Genomic DNA, 26009 nt, shown 5'->3' with positions numbered 1-26009 from the left:
CTCCCTCTACTTCCATTCTGCCTTCTCTTTGCCTTCCTTCTTTTTCTCTCCTTTCTTTTATTTTTCTTCTTTCCTTCCTTCCCTCCTTCCTCCCCTGCTTAATTTTTGCCTCTCCTTTCCCTTACCTCTTTTCTCTTCTTTCTTTTCCTTTTATTTCTTCTTCCTTCCTTCCTTCCTTCCTTGCTCCCTTCCTCTCTCTTTCTTTACCTTCCTTCTTTTTCTCTCCTTTCTATTTATGTTTCTTCTTTCCTCTCCCTTCTCTCCTTCCTTCCCCTACTTGCTTTGTGCCTATTACCTTTCTACCATTATTTTCCTTCCTAATTTTACTTTTCTTGTTTTCTTTGTCCTCCTTTCTCCATTCTTTCCTTCCTTCCCCTTCTTTCTCCTACTACCTTTCTGCCTCTCTTTTGCCTTCCTTCCTTTCATTTTATATTCTTCTTTTATTTTTCTTCCATTGTCTTCCCCCTACTTTCTTTTGGCCTTCCCCTTGCCTTTTTCTTATGTCTACCATTTTTCTTCCAGCTCACTTTTCTGCCTTTCCTTAGCCTTCCTTCTTTTTCTCTTCTTTTATCTTTCTTTTTTCCTCCCTTCCTTCTTTCTTTCCTCCTCCTACATCATTTCTACATCTCCTTTGCTTTCCTTCTTTTCCCTCATTTTTTTTGTTTTTCTTCTTTCCCTTTTTTTTCTTCCTTCCTTCCTCTCTCCTTCTACTTACTTTCTGCCTTCCATTTGCCTTCCTTCTTTTTCTCACCTTTCTTTTACCCCCCCCCCCCCCTTTCACTTTACAGTATTCTTTATGTCTCTCCTTAGCCTTCCTTCTTATCTCTCATTACTTTTATTTTTATTTTTCCCTTCCTTCCGTCCTTCTTTCCTTCTTTTTTTCCTTCTTTCCTACCTTCCTCTCTCCCTCTACTTCCTTTCTGACTTCCATTTGCCGTCCTTTTTTTTTCTCACCTTTCTTTTATTCCCCCCCCCCCCTCTCCTTACCTATATTCTTTATGTCTCCTCTTTGCCTTTCTTCTTTTCTCTCTCCTTTCTTTTATTTATCTCCCCCCCCCCCCACACACCTATATTCTTTATGTCTCTTCTTTGCCTTTCTTCTTTTCTCTCTCCTCTCTTTTATTTATCCCCCCCCCCCCCCACACCTATATTCTTTATGTCTCTTCTTTGCCTTTCTTCTTTTCTCTCCTTTCTTTTCCTTGAATTGAATTGTGCTCCATCTTGATATGAGTGATAACAAGAAGCTATTAATCATCAATTAAAACTATTGAATGATGCAGCACATATAGTATTGATGGAAAACATGAGCTATCAGAAACAATTGCAAACGATCATTTAATTGATCACTATTACGTCATCAGACGCACTCAGATATTTGTTTGATCCATCAGAAACAATTGATACATTTCCACCTTGTCTAGCCAGCATCTAAATCAATTAAAAGTTTACCAAATTGATCGAATGTAAATTCTATGATTTACACTTCACATTCAATTCCATCATTTTTGTTGCATTGATTGATCGATTGAACGATCGTATCGAGTCGTGTGTGGTAATTTTTAGTGTTGGTGCAGCCAGCATTGTATAGTGTTTGGCAGAGGGTCAGTTCTTAGAAATAATGTATAGCTTAGGGTGAAGGGTTGACAGCCGCCCTCTCCTCCTCCTCCTCTTCCTCCTCCTCTCTCCCAATCTCAGCTATGTGTGTAACTCTACACAAGCAGAGCTGATCCTCGTCCCCAGCACATTCCTGTCTGCTTTCTGACATGAGGCTCCCTGGAACCATGGCAGGTGCAATAATGAAGGGGAACCATAAACTGTTCAAACCGCTCCGCCACTGCACAGGTAAGTCACTCTCAGTGCTAACAAATCAAATGATTACTTGAAACAGAACGTAGACAAGCTAACTGATGAAACACTCATGGCTTGGCCACTCGTGTATGTCCAGCCCAAACTGCTTATTTATTTTTTGGGTAGAATGAGGAAGGATTAGAACCCCTGTGGGTTTTTATTGGTATGAAAGGCTCCTTAGAGAGATTTCCACTCACTTACTGAAAGCGCAGACAGGAAATGAGGAGAACTCTCCGGACGTGTTCACACCAGAACGCAGAACATGGGTTTCCCGCACCGCTTTCAAAACGCACTGCCTTGCACTGCCATTGCAATTTGCAGCAAGCAATGCAATGATAATGACACCCCAAACGCAGGTCACAAACACAGTGCGTTTGCCTGCATTGGATCGCATGGTACAGAAGTACTATAAATCCAGTTGCAGTGCATTTCCAAAACTAGTGCATGCACTACTTTTAGCCCTGGTTCACGCTTATGTGGTGCAGTTTGAATCAGTTTTCAAGTGCGATTTCTAGGAGCACATCCATTGCGAGGAGTTGATGTGGTGCAGATGCAATTCCAATGCTTTATTCATTCTCTCTCTTCTCTTCTCCTCTCACTCTCTCTCTCTCTCTCCATTCAGGTGTATGGAGAAGAAAATCGCACTGCTCTAAACAGGCACAGGACCCTTGTTAAAAACGCATTGCATATATGTGAACAGGCTCCATAGAAAATCATGTTATTTCACTTGTCATGCAATTCCATACATTCTGGAATGTATCCAATATCGCATCCATGTGAACCAGGGCTAAGTGTGGTGCAGTGCGATTGCAGACCATTCCTGTGCGATTCCTGGTGTGAACCAGGAAATAAAGAAATAGGTAAAGAAAGAAAAATTAGAACCCCTTTCAGATGTTTATCTCAGTTTATTTTGCTGTTGGAGATTTCTTATCATGTCTTTTGAAACTGTTCTCCCAGGACAGTAAGTGTCGGTTCACACTACTGCGACTTGTCAGGCGACTGGTCAGCCTGACAAGTCGCGGTCCATTCTGTGATACGGGAACCGTTCTAATAGGAGCGACTCAAGTCGCTCCGACTTAAAAAATAGTTCCTGTACTACTTTGGGGCGACATCGGAGCAACTTGCATTGACTTCCATTATGTGAAGTCCGTGCAAGTCGCGGTGCACGCGACTTCACAGGTCGCCCCCGAAGTCGTGCGGCGGTAGTGTGAACCAGCACTTAGTGTCGGTTCACACTACTGCGACTTGTCAGGCGACTGGTCGGCCTGACAAGTCGCGGTCCATTGTGTGCTACGGGAACCGTTCTAATAGGAGCGACTCGAGTCACTCCGACTTAAAAAATAGTTCCTGTACTACTTTGGGGCGACATCAGAGCAACTTGCATTGACTTCCATTATGTGACGTTCGTGCAAGTCGCGCCGAAGTCGCGGTGCACGCGACTTCACAGGTCGCCCCCGAAGTCGTGCCGCTGTAGTGTGAACCAACACTTAGGCTCATTCAGACTTGCTTATTAGAAAAGAATAGCGCACACATGCAAAAGAAATTACTACCAAGTTTGAAGACAATCCATAAATAAAATGGGGATTTAGTCCCACCATATGGCCATATAGTGCTCAAGCCCACTACTGCGTCAAAGTACCCCATTATCAGTGGGTCCTACACTATCCATAAAAAAGAGATGAATCCAGCCATTCTAACCCTTGGAGACAACACTCCTTGCTCGGAAAGATGTGCAAATGCACTGCGGGGGACTCCTCCTATATCTACCTGACAGTGGACACTGACAGAGCACAGGTGTGTGTGGGGGTGGGGTGGGGTGCTCAACCTCGCATTTCTTTTGCATGTGTGCGCTATTCTTTTCTAATAATTATGTCTCTTGGTTCACAGCTGCAGCAGCTTTAGAAATACATGGGTATGCTCCCCCCAAATTTTTTGCTTGTTCATTCAGACTTGCGGCTGGGGGCAGTAAAAATAGGCATGCCTGCCTGTTTTGTTCACTCTTAACCACTTTAAGACTGGAGGATTTGGCTGCTCAATGACCAGGCCCTATTTTGCGATTCGGCACTGCGTTACTGTAACAGACAATTGCGCGGTCGTGCAACGCTGTACCCAAACGAAATTGACGTCCATTTTTTCCCACAAATAGAGCTTTCTTTTGGTGGTATTTAATCACCTGTGCGATTTTTATTTTTTGCGCTAGAAACAAAAAAAGAGCGACAATTTTGAAAAAAATAACAATATTTTCACATATGAAATTCTCCAAAAAAAATGTAAAAATCAAAATTTTTTAACATTTTAGGCCAATTTCTTTTCTGCTACATATTTTTGGTAAAAAAAATCGCAATAAGCGTATTTTGATTGGTTTGCACCGCAATGTCGCAGTCCCACTAAAAATCGCAGATTGCCGCCATTACTAGTAAAAAAATTATCAAATATATAAAACTGACAAACCTTTCCCCTAGTTTGTAGATGCGATAACTTTTGCGCTAACCAATCACAATACGCTTATTGGGATTTTGTTTGCCAAAAATATGTAGCAGAATACAAATTAGCCCAAAAGGATGAAAACAAATTGATCTTTAAATTTTTTGGGGGGAATGTTATATAGCTGAATGTGAAATTTTTTTTTTTTTTCAGAATTGTCGCTTTTTTTTTGGTTATAGCGCAAAAATTAAAAATCGCACAGGTGATCAAATACCACCAAAAGAAAGCTCTATTTGTGGGAGAAAAAGGACATCAATTTTATTTAGGTACAGGGTTGCACGAATTGCAAAATATGTACCTGGTCATTAAGGGGGCAAACCCTTCCGGTCCAGAAGTGGTTAAGAAAGGAAACAAATGCAGCCAATCTAATGATTGGTAAGCTGCAATATATTATATTTAGGGCCTCTGATAAGGCAGTACAGCCAGCCCTCCTGTACTGGGCCCAGGCCCCATCAGTTCAAAAGGGGGGCCTGGCACCTGCCAAGCAGGAGGGCCGGCAGTACTGCCTTATTACCGACTCTTGTGGCTCACCCTGTAGTGCAGGGGGATTGGTATTGGCACCACCACCCCCCTGCAAATGTCCCTGTTAGGTACGCTGTAAAGGGCCCCATGATTTTTAACAGCAGCCCTGATTACATTTTTGCTTTTGGGTTTAATATCGCTTTCGTTTTTTTTTACTAAAGGACTGAAGTGCCTCTTTAAATCTCTTTCAATAATATCTTCATCATTGTCATGCAACAAGCACCCTAAAGGAAGAGGTTTGGAAAAAACAAAACTACTAAAGGTTAGGTACTTACCATGCAATTGTTTCTGTGCAGCATACAGAAAGTGTTTATTTAAAGGACTGCACATTCTGAAACATTTCATGAATAATGTGACTCTTCTGATCAGCGCTCCTCCTCCTGTTATAAACAGAACCAGCAGCCTTTGTCTTCTGCCTACGGAGTTACTTTTTAATAAATAGCCTTTCTATGGATTGAACAAACACAAGCTATTCCAGGCAAAGGGGAAAAAAAAGTCTAAAGTTCAAGGACAGCACTTTCTGTTATAATTAAATGAAATATTGCTTAGGCCCCTTTCTGTTAGATATAACCTTTTTGGGGCTAAACAAAGCACAGGCAGACAGTCTGTTGATTCACTGTACGCTGCTTTCTCTTTCGGAGCAGGAACTATACTTTTTATTACTCTTTTGAGGCATAGACAAAACATGAACTCACAAATGTAACACTGCCATCTAGTGGTCATACAATGTAATAGGCACACAGCAATGACATACAGTGGTTGTTGCTGATTAAATACAAACCTTGTATGCTAACACCCCCACTCAACAACTACTATCTATGTCAATCCCATTTCTGATCTAAGATCCACAAATCTGGTTCTAGCTAGTGGCTTTGTCAAAGCAATGTAGAGAAGTGCCCCCACTGCTTGTCTGTATTGTTTATTGGATGTGAGAAGATCATCTTCTCCTTATAACTTTGGATAGACTGTATCCATAGGTGTGCTTGCTCCTTTCGCCTCTGTCATATTGAATTGCTGAAGAATAGATTCAATTTTTGCACTCTGATTCAACAGGAAACTTCCATCTTTCTCACGCTGGATGTCAATTCCAAGATAATATGTCACTTCACCTAGGTCTTTAGTTTCAAAGTGCTTGTTGAGTACTCCTGTTAACTTTGCAATTTCATTGTCGTTTTTGTGAGCAATGATCAGGTCATCTACATAAATTAGCAGATACATCCACTCAGTGTCTACTTGTTTAGCATATAGGCAAGGATCAGCTTTACTTCTTGTAAATCCTTCATTTAGTAGAACTTGATTAATCTTCAGGTTCCATGCTCGAGCTGATTGCTTAAGGCCATAAAGAGATTTATTCAACTTGCAGACAAGATGCTCTTGTCCCTTTTTCAAATATCCTTCTGGCTGTGACATGTAAATTTCTTCTTCAATTTCACCATTAAGAAAAGCTGTCTTAATATCGTTTCACAATCATTGTACGCATGGCAGCCACTGTCATTAGTGTTCTGAAAGTACTTTGTTTAGCAACTGGAGCAAAGGTAGCATCATAGTCCTCACCGAACTTCTGTGAGTAACCTTTAGCAACCAGCCTTGCCTTGTACCGACAAACTTTCCCTTCAGAGTTACATTTGGTTTTAAAAACCCATTTGCATCCTATGGCATGTTTACCTTGAGGTAGCTCTGAAAGTGTCCATGTCTGGAGATCTTTGAGTGATGTCATTTCTTCATCAGCGGCTTTATACCATACTTGTTTCTCATGCATTGGCAGTTTCTGCATCTCTTTCCATGAACCTGGTTCAGTTTGAACAGCTCTGCGAGCTATGTAAGATAAACGTTCAGCTGGAACACCTTTATTGATTCTGGTTGATTTTCTGACTGAAGGTATTTCTGGTTCAGTTTCAGTTTTTGATTCTTCTGCAGTTATTTCTATTTCTGTATCACTTTCCTTATTTTCTTGAGTGACTGATGTTGATTCTTTCTCAGTTTGAAAAGTTTGAGTCTGTTGTTCAAACTTTGAGCACACAGGACATTCATCAATAATCACACTTCTGCTGACTGTTACTTTGTTCGTGTCTTGATGTAAAATCCTGTATCCTTTTTGAGATTCACTGTACCCCACAAGCACACCTTCTTTTGCACATGCATCCCATTTTGTATGTTTTTCTTTTGGAATGTGTACATAGGCTTTACTTCCAAAAATTTTGATGTGTCTTAAATCTGGTTTCCTTTTGTTCCACAGTTCATATGGAGTTTTTGTTGTCGCTTTTCCCGGCAAACGATTTTGAAGATAACATGCAGTTGTGATAGCTTCTCCCCAGTATGTAGTTGGCATATCAGCATCAAATAGCATGCTCCTCCCACTTTCACACAGTGTGCGGTTCATTCTCTCTGCAACTCCATTTTGCTCTGGGTTATATGGAACTGTTGTCTGGAACATAATTCCATGCTTCCTGAGAATGGCTTGTGTTTTACCACTTGTATATTCTGAGCCATTATCTGTACTCTGGGCATTCCGCCAAAAATATTATTTACTTGAGCGAGATACTCTTCTAATTTCTCTGGCACTTCATCTTTATTGTGAAGTAGAAATACTGTGGTATACCTGGAGTAATCATCAATGAAGGTCAGGAAGTATTTTTTCTTTCCTGGAGTCATAGTTTTCATTGGACCACAAAGATCTGAATGTATTAAGTCCAGAGGTTTTTGGGATTTGCTGTTGGTCTGCTTGGGAAAAGGTGTCCTTGCCATTTTTCCTTTAATACAGCTGGTACAAATCATTATGTGATCACATGGATTAATCTTAATACCACTTGCATAGTTATTCTCAACTATTTTCTTTATTGTATCAGAATTTCTGTGCCCCAATCGTCTGTGCCAAGTGTGGATGCAGTTTGAATGTTTATGCTCTTTGGCTATTTTAACCATTTCACTGCAGTTCAGCTGATACAGTTCATCTATGATTTTAGCCTTTGCAAGCAAGCAATCCCCTTTTGTTATGATACAACTGTCACCCTGAAATGTGACTACATTGCCTTGGTTAGTGAGTTTCTTTACTGACAAAAGGTTGCTTTCAAGATCTGGCACATACAGAACATTCCTCATATGGATCCTTTTAGTGATATCTGGAGAGATAGGACAGTATAGAAAGCCATCTCCTATTCCCACTGATTTCATAAATTGTCCATTAGCTGTAGTTATCCCTTCTGTTTTGCTTTCATCAAGCTGAGTGAAGAAACTTCGGTCATTTGTCATGTGACTTGTAGCACCTGAGTCCACACACCATGCTTGCACAGAGGTGACACCATTTTTGGATCCGAATGCATACTCCTTTGTTTCTGTGACATTCTTAGCTTGTTGTAATGCACTTTGTTTTTGCATTCTAGCTTTCCAGATTCTACAATCTGCTTTTAGGTGTCCTGGTTTCTTGCACACAAAGCATTCCCGCTTTTCTGGCTGCACGTTACTGTGTTTATTTTTGAATTTTGTCTTTAAAGCTGTCTCTGAACACACACTCACATTACTCATGCTTTCAGTTTTGCGCTTGTATTCATCCACAAGCTTGCCTTTAACATATTCCAGTGTCAGATCATCATCTGGACGTGCATCTAGTGCTGTGACAAGTGTCTCATAACTTTTAGGAAGTCCACGTAATAACAGCGCTGCAACATGGAAATCTTTTATCTCTTCTCCAATCCCTCTCAGTCTCTCCACCATCTCTAAGGTCTGTCTTATATAGTCCTGCATGCCCTGGTCTTTCTGTAGCTTAGTTTGATAGAGCTTTCTGATTAAATACAGTTTATTGCTGAGATTAACTCTTTCATGTGCTTTCTGTAACTCTTCCCACATGTCTTTAGCAGTCTGACAGTTACATATATGTATGATTTGATCATCATCTATGCACAGGGAGATCGTGCTCTGTGCTTTCTGATCTCTGTCTAACCACTCCTCTGTGGGCTGTGCAGGTCTTGATTCATTTATACATTTCCACGTACCTTCTCTTATAAGCAGCATTTTCATCTTGAATTTCCAAGATTGGTAGTTCTGATTTGTCAGATTTGCAATGGAGAACTTTGCTGAGGGGATGGCAGCAGCCATTTCTGCTGTTTGTCTTTCTGTTGCTGTCTCCTGTACTCACTTGCTTTAGCTCACTGTATCTGGCTATATCCAGCGGTAATCTGTATTATATCCTGGACTTCTGTAACATGTCCTGGGCCCATAACCTGTTAGATATAACCTTTTTGGGGCTAAACAAAGCACAGGCAGACAGTCTGTTGATTCACTGTACGCTGCTTTCTCTTTCGGAGCAGGAACTAAACTTTTTATTACTCTTTTGAGGCATAGACAAAACATGAACTCACAAATGTAACACTGCCATCTAGTGGTCATACAATGTAATAGGCACACAGCAATGACATACAGTGGTTGTTGCTGATTAAATACAAACCTTGTATGCTAACACTTTCACACATGTCCGATCCTGTCCATTCTGTTTTCTGGTCAGCGGGGGATCGATCCTGCGCTGAGCAGGCAGGTGACAGCACCGTCTCAGCTCTGTGTGCGGAGACGGAGGTGTCAGATCCCCGCTCTCCTCTATGGGGGAATCGGATGAGAACGGACCGCCTGTCTGTTCTCATTCGATCCGCCAGATAAATGGAAAATAGGGTTTCCATCCGTCCGGATTTGACAGACAGGATCGGATTGGATGTCAGCGGACATATAGAGATGTATGGGGCATCCGATCAGATCTGCCTGAAAAACTGACAGGCGGATCTGAGCGGCATGTGTGAAAGGGGCCTAAAAGTAGAACTTTTTTGTTTATTATGTATTCGGTCTGACCAGACTTCTGGGGTTGAGCACCCCCCCCCCCCCCACACACACACACACACACCTGTTCTCTATCAGAGTCCACTATCAAGTAGATATAGGAGGAGTCCCATGTAGTGCATTAGCACATCTCATCACTGACAATGGGATACTTTGACGCAGTGGTGGGCTTGAGCACGATATGGCCATATGGTGGGACTAAATCCCCATTTTTATTTATGGATTGTCTTCATATTTGATAGTCATTTCTTTTGCATGTGTGCGCTATTCTTTTTTAATATGCATGTCACTTGGTTCATAGCTGCACCAGCTTTAGAAATACATGTACAGGGTTTGCTCCCCCAACTTTCTGCTTGTTTAAAAGTAGAACTATAGGCACAACTTTTTTTTTCATTTTGGTCAGAGTAAAGGAGGGCTATAACCCGTCAGTTCTTTTTTTTTTTTTTTTTTTGTCCCATTGGTGTGATTTCCCTTCACTTCCTGTCCCATAGCCAAAACAGGAAGGGAGAGGAAATCCCTGCAAAGTAAAGGAACCAGAACCAGTGTCACCGAAACTAGTGTCACCATTGAAAGATTTCCCCTATATTCCTATTCTGGTGACAACCCAAAATTTTGGCTTTCCTTTTGTTTTCACTCTTGATAATAACGGTAAACAGGACAAATATAGAGGGTGAATCTCTCTAATGGGGACACGGACAGCAATGTAAAATGGATAGATTTGCCCATATTTTTACCCCTTCATGCCTAAGGATAAAACGAATCGAAATGCCTAAGTACAATTTAGCAATTCTGATATATGTTAGTAAAACAGTACAAATCATCACAACTGCTTTGTGCATCCAGGTGGATTATACCTTGTTTTTTTTTCAGGACAAATTGGGCTTTTATTTGATAGCAAATGGTTATAGATATCTCCTGATCTCCAGTATATTTCTTGTTACTACCAGAACCACCAAAGAACAACCAAAAATAAATTCTCTTGCTCCTGACGGTCGCAGCAATACCACATATGTGCATGTCAATTGTTGTTTGTGCCCAAAAACAATAGTACGTATTTTGCTTTTTTTTTGTCCTATTTGTCCTACCTAAAACACACTGACACTAACTGATGCTAATTCAAAAAAATCCTGCCCAAAATAAACTGACCTTGACCTTTGACCATGACCTTTGACCCTTACCCAAACACTAACCCTGCCACTGACCTAGATCAAACCTTGATCTAGGTATTTTTTCTTTATTTTTTATCTTGTTTTCTATTATTTATTTATTCATTAATATTTTATTTTTTACAAACACTTTTTTCCTTTTCTCTGCAAGGAAAGATTAAGATACGTTGTATATTTCCTCTCCAATCACAGAGAGAGAAAAACACAGGGGTGGGTTTCACAGTGACTGATCACTGTGGAAGCCAATCAGAGGCTACCATAGCAATCAGGTGACTCGGATTTGGGAGTTCAGGGTCCCAATTGTTAGTACAGGACCAGGGGCGCTCGGTGAGACCCCAGCCCCTGTGCAGAGGGCTCCCCCCTATGCAGCGCGATCCCAGCACAAAGTGAGATAAGCAGATTGATGGAGAGACAAGCTCATCACTGTTGTGGTTCTCCTTTCACTGTCCAGTCACAGAGGCTGGGAAAGGTCCATGACTTGGGCTCAGAGTAAGCGGGTTGATTGCTGCTGCCCATCAGACTGAGGACATCTAGTGGCAGAAAAAGTATTGCGAGGAGAAAAAAAAATCTCTGAATAGAAGCTGGATATAAAAGCTGGTTTTGCTATTTTACCTTTTAATGAACTATTCATATTTATACTCATTCCTGTTATTTTGGCTGCTTCAATTCTATCTTGTTGTAACTTCTATCAGATAAAACCTTAGATAGTTTTAGACTGTTTTGATGCCCCATTAGTTTGCCAGAAAGTGGTTGATGAAGGGGTTAATACTAATTTTCGAGCTGATTTATAATGCTCTTTATTAACGTACAGTAGATGTAAACATAATGACTAAAGTGCACCTTGCAGTAAAGAAAAATAGAACTTAATGTAATATATTTGGGCCCCTCCACTGTCATAAATAGCAGCTTTATAGTAAAAAATGCTGCAGGGTAAAAAGCTATTAAAAGTACTCATCATAGTACCAGCTTCTACCTGCTGTGCCTAGGCAAGGGTGACATCATCTTTCTTCCGCCAAGATCCCAGAAAATACTGAGTAACCCAAACCCCGCGAGAAGACACTCCTACATTGTACTGGAGCATTTCCCCCACAAGATGTGGTATTCTCAGTGAAGCACTAGCCCCAAGAGGGCCACTGGTTGGTGATGGTCAAAATCTCAGTCACTGCACACTAATCCTAATAGAACAGATCTTCTGCTATGTTCAAAGTACAATATTCCCACAATAAACTAGGGGAGGCCAGAGGTAGGAACCCCTCAGGAGAGGAGTCCTATCCTGAGTACAAAGTCTTCAAAATCTTGTAATCATGTAGTACTCATGAGGCCAGGAGAGCAGGTGTGCCCACCAAGGTGCCTCCTAGTGAGGCTGTGCGGATTGGATCCTTAGATGAAGTCTCAGGGTGTCAGAGAAAATTTTCAGGTGTAGGCCCCCTGGCTCTGCCAAAGATTGGACTTGGATTGCTTTAATCAGTAGAATGCCTTGGGGGGGGGGGGGTAGTTGCCATTCCCATCTGGACAGGTGGAATCCCTTCAAGAGGAGGAGCCTAATGTTCTAAAACTCATACTATTTATGTGCTTCTCAGCCACCTTCAGGACCCCCCCACCCCCAGGGATTGACTGCAGCACCATTAATATTCATGCTGTCCATTTGCCTTGCCCCACTCCCTATGTTCTAGAAATCTCAAGAAGGCAGGGGAGAGCAAGCAAACCTGCAGCCTGTAAAAATCCAAAACAGTCAAAATAAATCAACAACTGCTCCACTGATTACAGAGGAGCCAAAAAGAACTGAATTTGCCTAACAACATAAGTAGGAGGGTGTTACATCAGCATTCTCCGGGATCTCATTGGAAGTAGCATGTCATCCGTAGCTGTACGGAAGCTGGGGAAAAGTACATTCAATTTACTACAGGCTTTTTTTTTTTTTTTTTGTTACTGTAAAGTTGCTATTTATGACATATTAGGCAAGCTTTGTTTTTATCACCAAAAATCTGCTTGAAAGAAAACATATATGTTAAAGGATAACTATACGTTTGTATGGTGCTAGCAAAATCACTTAAAAGGGTAATAGTTATCCTTAGCCTCTTGCTGCCCACATTACACATATCTGCAGCAGTAGAGAGGTTGGGTTTTAATGCCCACGTCCCGCACATATGCATCAAAGGATTGGCCGTGCTTTCTGTGCTGAGGACAAGCTCATTGAATGCTCCCAGCATAGTGACCAGCCAGCTCCCGGTCTCTGCTAATGATCGTTAGACAGTGGTACTGGCTCCTGATAATGTGACCACTGTGACAGCCAATCATAGTGATCACAAGATTGCCCAATCCTTCCCACCAAATTTGGAATTTTCTTTTACTTTCACTTTTGGTATTAATGGTAAACAGGGCAAATAGAGAGGGTGAATCTCCCTAATGGGGGCAGAGACAGCAATAAAATCTGAAAGATGTTTTATTCTCGCTCCACCTTATCCAAAACTTAACAAAAAAAAGTCTAGTTTAGTTATACTTTAAGCAAATTGTCTTTCTTCTTTTTTTATTACTACTTCAATGTTTTATATCTTCTGTCAGTATATTTTGTATATTACTCTCATGCTGACACTGATTATAGTCAATAGTTTCTTTCAGGTGTTTATCAAGCAATGAGAAACCAAAAATGCCCCCATGTGATTTTATACCAGAGGAGTATAAGGTAAGGTATCACTGTTAACATTCGATGGCTGTGTATGGTAGTATGGTGGTTAATATTCCTGCCTTGTAGCGCTAGGGTCCTGAGTATAATTCTTATTAAAGAGGTTGTTGTAAACTCTAAGAAATAATGAAAAAAAAAACCCCTGTAAGACAAAGACATAATGAGCTAGTATGCATCGTTCACGGCACGGGGCTCGGAAAGAACAACACCTGTAACCGTTCCTTCAGAGCGCATGCGCCAGTGATGTCACTGGCTGCATATCTCGTAAATAAACTCCTAGACGGTAGGCGTGTAGGATATCTTTACACTACCTATGGGTAAGCCTTATTATAGGCTTATCTATAGGTAAATGTTTGCAGAGGAAGTTTACTTCCTCTTTAAGAATCCTATTTGTATGGAGTTTACATGTTCTTGCGCAGATTTTCTTTAGGTTTATACTCTCAGTCCAAAAACATACTTGGACTTCAATAGACATTAACATGTATTTATATTTGCAAGCATCAGAAAAGTAGAGAGTGTTTTCTAATTTATGTAAAGGGTCTGGAAGCAGTTTGTGTTCCTCACAGCAACAAATGAGAGTTCATTTATTCTATTATACCAGAAATAGAGATTCTGAATAGTTGATACAGACAGACAACATAGCCTGAGACACGTCTTCCTTCAGACACTTTGAAAATCGAGACCCATTATTCATCCGCTTACTAAAAGTAACCAAGGCATGGAAATTGTTAAGAGGGGCCTGAATATGGTAGCCACCTGTGGGTGGGTGCAGCGTGGTGCGGTGGCAATAACACACACAGTCCAGGTGCAAGTGGTAGAACTTGTATTGACGGGGGAGCACCTACAGAGACCAACAGCATGTAGCGGAGCAGACTTCAGCTGAACTGACAGCGTCTGTCGGGAGGGGCAGATTGCGGCCTGGCCACTCAGAGCCACAAGAGTGCAGAGCCCTAAACTTTTCCTACTCGTCTGAACCTTTCCCTGCTATAATACTGTCCCTGATAGATGGATGACCTGTACCTACACTACCCACATGCGAATGTGTACCAAATCCAGTGGCCAGGGTCCTAAATAGACTCTGCCACACCTGAGATGGCTGTCTGAGTTATATAGGCAACCAATCGGACCACTGCCCCAGTGACTCAGGAAATCATAGAGGAACCACATGCCTCCTGACTTCCTCTCCCTCTGCATACCGCTGTGGCTGAGCGCCACCTGCAAGGGAAACAACAGACTGCACCTGCCCACAATTCCCCCCTTATTGACAGATGCTGTCCTTGGCATCGAAACACAGTAAAAAGCAGGAGCAACACAATGAACATGGTTAGGGCACAACAGCATCAGATTATCTTGCAGAAAATTGCCAGCAGGCCAAACGGCTACGAGCAATAGTGTCCTCTGGGGAGTCAGGCTGCAGGAAATCATATTCTGGTTAAAGTTCTGGCACCACAGGAGGGTGAAAGCTATCCTCCACACCCTTTTCACTGTAGCCTAAAATCGACTCCTCAACTAGATCTGGACAGTCTGTGGTACTCTTTGTGGTGGCCGGACTGTCTCTGTCTCCAGCTGGCTTGGTGGAGTCACCACCTGGCCTCAGCAGGTTACAGTGAAGATGTTTCTTAATGGGGTTAGGTCCTTCTGAGACTACATCATACACTGAAGTTAGAGGGAAGGGCTGCCCTTCCACCCAATAGGGGGTACACTCCCACTTGTTTTTGCTGTCTCTTTGATTTTTGGTATTTCACCAACACCTGGTCCAAGTGTTGGGCAGGATCCTCAAAAGTCTTGAAGAAAATTATGATATCGCCCCGGTAGACTAGCACAGTCTCAAAGTTGAAGTCTCCAAGGCACTTTTCCATTAGGCGTTGGAAGGTGCTAGGGGCATTGCTCAGCTCAAAGGGCATATGGTTCATCTCTAACAGTCCCAAGGACATGATAAAAGCAGTCTTTTCACAATCCTGATCTCTTAATGAACTTGCCGCTCCCCATGCCAAGGAAAGAAAAGTACTTGGCCTGCCCCAATGCCATCAGTGATTCCTCTACCTAAAGTAACGGGTGCAGGCGTTTAACTTGTGATAGTCCACACAGAACCGTAGGCTTTCATCTTTCTTTATCACCAGGACCCAAGTGCTGTGACTCTCCTGGATTACCCTGCTTTGCAGCATATTGCAAAACAAGTCCTTGGCCTCCTGGCACAGCTGGGGGAGCTAAGGGAATGTGACGGTTTCACTCCCGGATAGGTGGAAATGGGTGGTCAATGGCCTCTGTATACCTGTAGTCATCTGGGCTGGCAGCTAAGACCAGAAGGTGCTTCTCTAACAGTTGGTGTAACAGCCTTTGCTGTGGCAGGGGAAAGTCCTTGAAAGGAATGTTCAGCTCTTCCAGCAGTGACTTGTATTTAACTCATCCAATAAGGTTATGGCTGCTTCAAGAACTGATGAATATAGAAATCATACTCCATGACTGTGACTTCCAACCCGGTGTCAATGAGGCATGGGACCTCCAGTCTATTGACAATGGCAGACATCACTGAGCTTGGGGCAACCATAGTCTGTGGTTGGTTAGGTCCTTGTGTAGCTGATCTCAGGGCCTGTCCCTGTGCCACTAGTTTATATTAAGAAGTACAAAACTATGAAGCAAAAAATGTTTTATTTTATCCAAGCAAACAAACTCCCCAATAAGGCCTCAGGTCCCAGCGTAACAAAATCCTAAACAGCAAAAAAAAAAAAAAAAAAATGTGAGTAGGATCAGGATAGTAATCCCACAGATTGCAAGTGACCAACAGCAACCAACCCTTAGCATCTGCAAGTAAAACAAGAACAGAGAGAACCTTTAGAAAGCAGAACCCACAAAAAAAGAATGCAAACCCTAACTAAGCCCAGCACTATAACTTACAGGCAATCCTAAGCCAACATGGACCAACACTGCCAAGTGCCTCCACAAGCAGCCCACAAGACCATCCTAAATACTCCCTCCAGGGAGACAACACCGCACACTGCAGGTCCAATGCCTGGCGTGTAGCATCTCCCAGTCTGGGACCCAAAATTCCACCGCGCATGCACAAGATGGCTGGTCGCACATACGCAGTAGTACAGACACATCATATTTATTGGTCACTGCTACCGTTGCCCTAGCATCTTCCGGTTCCTGTGCAACCCTGTCCACCACAATATAATGAAAAGAGATGTACTCTAATTCGCTCCTACAGAGCCCTTCTGACTCTTTTCAGTCCTGGCACGATTTGGCCTCTTAGAATGTGGCCTATATTCGAGATATCCACGCAGTGTGTCCTACTTTCCAGCTGTTTCCAGAGGTCCTGGAGCACCACCCCAAAGTGTGTGATGCTCTCGTTCTCCTGTTGTCTCCAGACAAAAAATCTATGCCACAGTTCATATTTTCTCCGAGCAAACCCTCAAGGTGCGTCACAATTTGTTCCAGTGTGGCTTAGTCCTCTGCCGGGCTGTTACCGATTGCCGTCATCCTCCAAGGAGTTAAAGGCTCATTCTGGGATAAACCGGGCAGGAACCCGGTAGAGGCACGCAGCACTCTCTAGTCTCTCCTCCAACTCCACCAGTGGAATATTGGAGCCATTAAACCTAAGCACCAGGGCCAGGGCTAATCCAAATGGTGCCATGATGGTGCCTGCTCCCGCTTCCGCACCCACTGCAAGAAATGACAAATGTGGGTGGGTGCAGCATGGACATTTTATTTACATTATATTGTAATACCTGAGCAATGTTTGTTCAATGCTCTTTTTATTTTGTACTTGTAATTTATATAAAATAAAGTGACCTTTAATAAAAAAAAAGTTCATTTAATGTGCCAAACACGTCAGAGAGTGAGGATGTTGGTGGCTCCATGATCTTTCTGGTATAACAAATCTTGATTAATAGGGATGGGTGAACGGTTTGGCCCGAGCATGAATTTGGGCTGAACATTGGCTGTTCGACCATTTGTCAAACACCTGAATTATTGGGGCGTTCGACCGTTTGTTCAGCCTGCCGAATAACCACAATGCCCTGCGCCACAGCACAGTGCATTGGAAGCCCTGATTGGCTAGAGCAATAAAAGCTTTATCCAATCAGGGCACAGAGAACTGTCAGAGCCATGATTGGAGAAAGTAATGATGACTCTATCCAATCATGGCCCATTGCTCTTAGTCCCAATCCACACTATAAAAGTATTATTTCAATGGCGGCCATTTGAAGTATGATATCAGCCTGGAGAGAGATAGAACAGGGCTCTTATCAGTGCTACTAGAGATTTGGAGTGCTATAGTGCACTATTCTGATTCTATTGTTAGTGTAGAATATCAGTCTAGTGTGAATCTAGTGATGGTTCAGTCAGTGTGAGAGTAGTAAACGTTCATTTTTATTTCAGTGTGAATCTAGTGATAGCTCAGTGAGTGTAGTGACTGACCATTTATTTTTACTTTAGTGTCAGTTTGTTTTGTCAGGACAGGTTTACTGCATTATAGTTCAGTGCATTAGTGCACATTTAACAAAGTATATTTCTGTGCGTTACGTGCCGTTGAACGAAGTGTATTTCAGTGTATTACTGCACGTTTAACGCAACATATTTCTGGGCATTACTACACCTTTAACGCAGTATATGTCAGTGTGTTAGTGCACCTTTAATGCAGTTTATTTCTGTGCATTAGTGCAGTTTTACTGCAGTATATTGTAGCGTGTCGGTGGTGGGTGTCTGTGTAGTGAGTACTCAGATTAAAGTGCACCAAACACCACTTTCCATTGATTGAAGTAAATCCACATACACATTTCCACATCTGTATTACATTTTGCTAATAAGCATCATGTCTGGGAGGCCAACAAGGAGAGGCAGACATTTCCATGGCACTGTGAGGGGGCCAGCAGCATATTTGTGTCCACCAGCAAAGGTGGACGTGGTTGCAATTTGCAAACTTTGTCTCCAGCACATCAAGAATTGCAAAAAAACATGGTATAGCGAAGGGTGTCCCAGGTCCTTGCAGCACATCTGCCAGTAGCACACAACCAGCTGTAGATTATTGCCAGCAAATTTCTCTGCCCCATCTGCTGCAGACAAAAAATAAATAAAATACAGTCACTGCCACCCACATGCCTAGTGTCTAAATGCAAGCTTGTCAAAGCTGCTGGCTTTACAACTTCTGCCTTCCCGTCTGGTGGATTCTGCCCCCTTCCATGAATTTGCAGAATGTGCTGTACCACAATGGCAGGTTCCCAGTCGTTATTTATTTTCACATAAGGTCGTTCCAGCTCTTTACCATCACGTGGAAGGCAATTTCGTGGCATCATTGGGCAAGGCAGTCAGCTGCAAAGTCCACGTTACTGCTGACACGTGATCCAGAAAGCATGGTCAGGGGCGCTATATTTCGTTCACAGCACACTGGGTAACTCTGCTTGCAATTCAGAAGGATGCAGGACAGAGCTCAGTGCTGCAGCTTGTTGTGCTGCCATGTCTCTCTACAGCTAGTGGTGTTGATGAGAGATTTGTCAGCTCTACCCCCTCCTCCTCTTCCTCCTCCATGCCCTCCTCTGCTGAATTGTCCTAGAAACCACAAGTACCCCCTAAGCGTTCAAGGGGCTATTCAATGAGTCAGGTTAAGAGGTGGCAGGCAGTGCTTCAGTTGGTGTGTCTAGGGGACAGGAATCACACCCGAGCAGAGATTTTTGCAGCGATGCAGGGGCAGGCCCAGGGTTGGTTCACACCACGCCAGCTGGAGCCAGGAATGGTGGTGTGCGATAATGGCACAAACCTCCTGTCCACCCTTAGACAGGGAAAGTTGACATATGAGCAACGCCTTACACATGTCCTCAATTTGTTGGTGCAGCGTTTCCTAAATAGGTACAGAGGGTTGGAAGATCTGCTAAAGCAGGCCAGAAGAGTCTGTAGCCATTTCAGGCAGTCATACACAGCCAATGCTTGTCACTGATGCATGAAATGCTGAAATTCCACCTGACCATAAACCACCTGATTTGTGACATGTCTACCAGGTGGAACTCGACTTTAACAATTCTGCAGTGGCTGCATATGCAGCAGAGGGCGGCCAACGAGTACCTGTGTGAGTATGGCACAACGACAGCCTCAGGCCGGCTCTGCTTTTTTTCCCTTTCCCCACGCCAATGGCTACTGATAAAGGATGCATGAACTGTACTGTCACCATTTGAGGAGGCCACAAGGATGGTGAGCCGTGACAATGCATGCATCAGTGACACAATCCCTGTTGGGTTCCTGCTGGAGCAGACTCTGCGTGGCATTATGGACATGGCACTTAGAGGCAGAGCGGGAGGAAGCTGAGGACTTCCTTTTCTCTCAAGGCCGCTTTATGCAGACACCATTCTTCCTACGCCACAGAACGCACAAGAAGAGAGGGAAAAGGTGGAGGATTCTGGCAATTTTGGGGGCATTGAAGCAGAGGAAGACATATGTCAACCCTCAATAGATAGTTTTCCATCCCTAGAACCCTTGGTAGTAGTACGTGGCTGGGAGGAGGCAGTTCCAGATACTGTAATCCTCAGTGACCCCAAGGAGTCTGCTTCTCATGCCTCCGCAAACTTGCGGTGCATGGGCTCCCTCATGCTGCAAAGCCTGTGAAAGGACCCAAGAATATGTGGCATCAAGAAGAAGGATCTCTATTGGTTGCAACCCTCCTTGACCACCGTTACAAGGGGAAAGTCTCAGAACTCATTCCGTCCCCACAGAGGGAGCAGAATATGAAATCTCTTGATGACACTTTAAAGACGAGTTTATGTAATGCTTTTCCCAAATCTGGTAGGTTACAGTGTTGTGGAAAACGTAGTTTTGAGGCTTCTGTTAGTCAAGAGAAGAGTGGTGGAGAAGGGGGCCGCCTAAGTGATACATTTCACAATTTTTTTAGTCCTCGCTGCCCAGGGCTCTCAGCTCCCACATCACATCGGCAGCATCTGCATCATATGGTGGATGATTATCTAGGGGCTAAAACAGAGATGGAGAGCTTTCTAGTTGACGATCTACTGGGTACTGGGTCATGAGAATAGACCCCTGGCCAGAGCTTGCCCAGTATGAAATTGAGCTGCTGGGCTGCCCTGTATCCAGCGTGCTTTCCAAACGGGCATTCAATGCTACTGAAGGTTTTGTTACTAGTAATAGAACATGTCCATCCACAGACTGCGTGGACTGTCTGACATTTATGAAAACAAATCAGTCCTGGATTACCAGCAGCGAAGCCCCTGATGCCGATGTCACTGATTAAGTGTTTTTGGGATGTGGACTTCTAGGCTGCCTTGTGGGCGTTGATTTCATCTGGAAGAATTTTTTTGGTGTAGGTTTCATGGGCACTTTTAACACCCAAAGATCAATTTTCCCACACCTGTTTGACAGGTGCAAATCAGTTAAAAGTTTTGACAGCCAAGCCAATTCTTGCTTTCATCAAGAGTTCCTCTATAGGGTTAAGGTGTGCAGGCACCCACAGACACCCAAAGACCAATTTTTCTGCACCTGTTTGACAGGTGAATATAATTTCAATTTTTGGCAGCAAGGCAATTCTTGCTTTCATCAAGAGTACCTCTATAGAGTTACGGTGTAAAGGCACCTTCAACACACAAAGACCAATTTTTCCGCAGCTGTTACTTCTATCCAAAGTCTGCGAAGAGACACCAGAATTTTTCCAAAAAAATCTCTAATCTTGCTCCCAGTGCACTACATTGTGGCCTTATCATAAAGACTGGCTCCTCAAGCCATTGCTTACAAAATAACAAAACCTTACAGAGACAATGTCATTTTTTTGGGCTTTATAAATGCATTTATTGTTATTTCTCATTTTTATGCTTTCACTTTAATTATCAGTATATCATTGCTCATTTAAAAAACTTTTACAAATTTTTTTTTCATTGATACATGTCCCCAGGGCAGTACCCGGATCCCCATAACCATTGTATGCCCAATTACTTGCATATAAACCTTCATGGGCACTTTTGATTTTTCCAGTTCGGGCCCCATAGACTTCAAAGGGGTTTATTTTCAGTTCCAAACTATCGTGATGTTCGAAAGCTCTGGTGCAAACCGAACAGGGGGTCGTTCAGCCCATCCCTATAGATTAAGAATTTCAAAGATCCCCATGTGTGACTACATTCAGAATTTTAATGCATTCTTGAGACCCCCCCCCCAGTATAGGACTCTTTCCAAAGCAAGTGGAGATCAGTTGTCAGGTGTTCCCATAGGTAGACTTTTTCTCTGGAGGCCATACAATTTTGCATTTTTCATCAAATTTTGACCAAGAGATATGGGTTACCTGGACAAATAGAGAGGGTGAATCTAGCTTGTACAGAGCCATAAAAACCTATCAAGAAGAACAGAACAGTACTTTTCTAAGCCTTCAACCTGTGCTTGCTAGTATAACCCCTGGGCTTGTCTCTACTCTGAATTTAAAATAAAAAAAAAAAAAACAAGCAGATGCCACACACCAAATTTCAGTGTTAACATTCCATTTTATTAAATCGTATGATCACAACATATTCTTTTGCTTCTTTTATTGGATTTTAAGCAATACTGTAAAAAAAAAAAAAAAACCTGTTTCCTACTTTGTCCAAAAAAAACTAGGTTTTCCACAACTGTTTTGCAATTCTTTCTCATACATTATTATAGTGTTAGTTTACTCTGAAAAGACCTTTGAACTATGCATATGTGCAGCCAGCTTCCTCGGGTTTATATTGGACTTCCAACTGGCTGATTTTTGACAAGTTCTGTACAGGAATGCTCTGGATACTGCAAACTTTCATTTTTAAGCTCATGATAACTACACTAAAAAATACAGAAATGTGAAATATAATGTAGTCAGAAAACCATGACTCAGCATACCTTTGCCTCAAACACCGGGATACATACACACACTAAATAAACAAATTAAATACATACAGTATATGCAAATTTTTACCTGCCAAAGAATTTGTCCATCCAGTCCACACACTTACACAGAGAAGAAACCTGGTTTTTCTATGCAGAAGGTAAAATGAAGGGGTTTTTTTTGTCCCTTCCCCAGCCTATGATTGGAGAGTGAAAGAGAAGCTCTCCCTTTCTGTCTGCATGAACCTTGAGTGACAACATTTTTTACCTAAAAATACCCCCCTAATCCTAAACTATCCCCAATTACACTAACACTATTCCCACATTACAGTAGTGTACAGTAAATGAATATAGCTAAAATCTTACCTTTAAAATTGATTGAAGAGCGCGGCCATCTCCGGTTTGGGAGTCTGAAGCCGCTGTGTCCCCCGCTGTGTCCTTCTTCCTTTTTTTAGTTACCCAGAATGCCGATTGCGATCTCGCGCATGCGCTGTAGATTGCGATCGGCAATCAGAGTAGCGGCCAGCAATCCCATTGCATCCTGGGATTGATGATGCTCATCTGACGCAATGCAAAGGAGGAAGTGACGTCGGGGGCCGTGGCCGCATAAGGAGGAAGAGGAAAGAAGGTAAGTTAATTTTCATTATAATCAAGGTAAGTGAAACAAAAAAAAAATATTAATTATCCAATTCTTTTTCAGGTTTTTTTTACTCTACCTGATGCTGCAAAAGTTTTTTTTAGGGTGGAACTCCACTTTAATAAATGTTTATTGATTACAGAATTGCATTCATTTTTGTGTCTGAATGAAATTCAGAATAACAAAGGAACTGGACTCCAAAAACTTTCCCCATAAAAAGGGCAGACAGAAGGCACAGCACTAGTCACAAGCATTAAATGTTGTCTCCCTGCATCTGATTCTCCATAACTTTTATATTTCAGAAAGAATTCAAGATAAAAGATAAATCTTTCAGGGTAGTGTCTAGGCACAGATAACACTTCTAGATGCTTCCTTTAACAGTCACTTTTTGAGTTTTTTTTTTAAAGCAAAACTGTGCTTTGCCCATTCATTGCAACAGGCTTTCTAAAGGATAAGTTCATCTTTTCGGGCAGAATTTACCTTTTCATAATAAATAGAAGCGTTTTTCCATGCCATTTCTTGCCCAGCCATCCTAATGTGCTTTTCTCTCCCTTATAAAAAAAAAAAAATTCCCACACTAAATGAATGGCAAACAAGATATAAATGTAGTCTCATGTGTTTCAAACGCCCCAGCAGCTAGTAGGATAAAAAGCACCAGGGATGGTGCCAAACAGACCAATTGTTTGACCAAGAAATTGCTAAAGTCAAGCACTAGTGAGTATACGTATATACTGTATGTGATGTACACTAGCATTCCCTTAGTCCCAGAAGTCCCAATAGTAGTGACTGTGCCACAGGTCGTATGTAAACATAAAAAAGTTATTAAAATGTAGCGCTACTCCCTCAGGAGCCGCTTAAGTAAAACAGGTCCCGCACTCTGCCTTTCAGTCCCAAGAACAAGCTCCGCCCCACTGGAAAACCTGGTAATTTGAGAGTGTATACACCTTTAAGAATACACTAACACAATATAAATGATGTTTGCTGTATACTTAAAGGATAGACAGGTATACACTATCAGTCAGTCAAATCCCACCTAAACCAGTGAGATTCAGACTGATATAAAGAAATATCAAATAAAGAATTACAATATCATTGAACAATGGTAACACAATATTCTAAGGTTTGAAACAATGACTGTTGAACTTTATAGCACTACTAGGACTGTTAGCTTAAAGGAAAAGAACTTATAATTATCCTGATGCTATGAATACTCAAACTAGCACTGCTACAGAGCAAATCAAGTGTGTCCCCTTTAAGATGTAACAGGTGTCAACACCCCTCTCCTAGCAAGGCCTTGCTAAGTCTTCACCGGCAGTTGGAGCTCTTATCACTGTCCAATGTGATTTTTGTAATTCCAAAAGAAGTGATGTGTGTAATAACGTCTGCGGTCAGTGTGTTGATGAAAAAGGTTATACTAGCGGTCAGGACTTCCACACAAGCACCCTTTCATTCTCTGATGTCCATTCATGAGTATCCTGTAAGACAGGCGATGCGCTCTCCCACGTGGTGTCTGAGAGTGAGCAATGCTCTGCTGCCACAGGCTGCCCGTCTGGCCTCCAATTGCTTCCTCTCTAGCTATGCTGTGTCAGCATCCACCGTGTAGCTGACAGCATCCGCTCCACTGAGGATGAGCTCCGCACTCGGGTTAAGCCTCATGTACTAGGCCTCAGCCACCGACAGTTCAGTGAACACACAACAGGCTGACCCGCACTCACTGGGTCCCAGAAGCAAGAGAGAGTTCACACTGTGGAGCAGATAGGTTTATAGTCTCTCCCATGATCCTTCACTCCCCCCTTTGCTCCCTGGGAGAACAGTTCCTTCAGTAATCCAAATACAGTCTGCTCTCAATACAGAACTATATCTCCCACAATCCTGCTCTTTCACTTCCTGGGAGAGGCTGAAAGCAGTCTTTAAGGAGCACAGAGACGGAGAAGGAGCAGAAGGTAAATCTGCATTATCAAAGAATGGCAGTCCGCTACAAAAAGATAAAACGAACAGTAATTGTTCCATAATACAAAGATGATTGAAGCGTGACAGCCCACGTGACATCCAGGGATAGCTGGATGCGCTCATAGAACACAGATACCAACACTGCAAAAGCTTACTGTCTCCTGTAATCGGGGTCCGGTGCTGCGGTGGGTTGAAGAGAATCCCCAGCCAGGTGGCTCAAAAATGCAGGTCCCGATGGTTAGGGATGATGGTGTGGCAGTGCAGAGAGGCCCAGCACTGGTAGCAGGGCAACAGACAGCAAGCGGCTGGTGTCAGTGAGCGGCGCGCCGGATGTGACGTCATATTCGGGAAAGTCACTTAGCATATTATCGGTTGAAAGGAGAGGTTGGAAGACTCTCCAAGTCAATGGTTTGCTAGCAGTTGATGGTGGCTTGCATGTGGAATTTTTGAACAAAAGTGGAAAGTTAAAAATCTGGAATTAAAAACATGGGGTTAAGACAAGAATCTTCCAACCTCTCCCTCCGACCACTTACTGCAGATATTATATCTGCAAGTGAGGTACATTAATAGTATATTGGTGCATAGGGGATCTGGATTTGAGGAAAAAAAAAAGTGAACTTAGCCTTTAATCTCCCTCTCAGTGTTAATTTCTTTGGTGAAAATATTTTCATCCTACTTTTCATCAGCGGCACTTTTCCAGTGACGAAAACAAAAATTGACTCAGAATTTTCGGCAATTAATGAAAACTATGACAAAAATCTATTCCAATTTTCATCAACGAACGAAAATGGAACAAAAATGTGAGGGAAGGACATTTTACTTATTACTTCACTACTTTTACTTTGTACAATGGCTAAATCTGTGTCTGTGTAGTTTATTCACACCTTAATATCATAAATAGTAACATGTTATTAGATTTTTTTTACTCCATAAGTATATAATAAATTTGGGAATTCTAGAGAAATGCTTAAAAAATGAATTACAATTTAACTAAACCCATTCGATTTTCGTTGACTTAAATGATTTTAGTCGACTAAAATGTAGGATATTTTAGTTGACTAAAATGTACTGCAAATTT

At 42.3% G+C, this 26009-nt stretch overlaps 1 protein-coding gene across 1 annotated transcript in view; it reads left to right on the top strand.

Moving 5' to 3' along the window:
- The first annotated feature begins 1684 nt into the window (after positions 1-1684).
- LOC309544999 (alanine--glyoxylate aminotransferase 2, mitochondrial-like) overlaps positions 1685-26009 on the top strand; it is a 99847-nt gene continuing 75522 nt past the window's right edge. The window contains exons 1-2 of the mRNA XM_082244062.1: positions 1685-1842; positions 13451-13524. Of these exons, the coding sequence (XP_082100188.1) occupies positions 1764-1842; positions 13451-13524 (153 nt within the window). The 5' untranslated portion in view covers positions 1685-1763. The remainder of the gene's footprint in view (positions 1843-13450; positions 13525-26009) is intronic.

This window comes from Pelophylax lessonae (assembly GCF_965119305.1).
Source record: "Pelophylax lessonae genome assembly, chromosome: 1".
Lineage (NCBI taxonomy): Eukaryota > Metazoa > Chordata > Amphibia > Anura > Ranidae > Pelophylax > Pelophylax lessonae.
The sequence above is the reverse complement of the archived record's forward strand: the minus strand, read 5'-3'. Positions and strand labels throughout refer to the sequence as shown.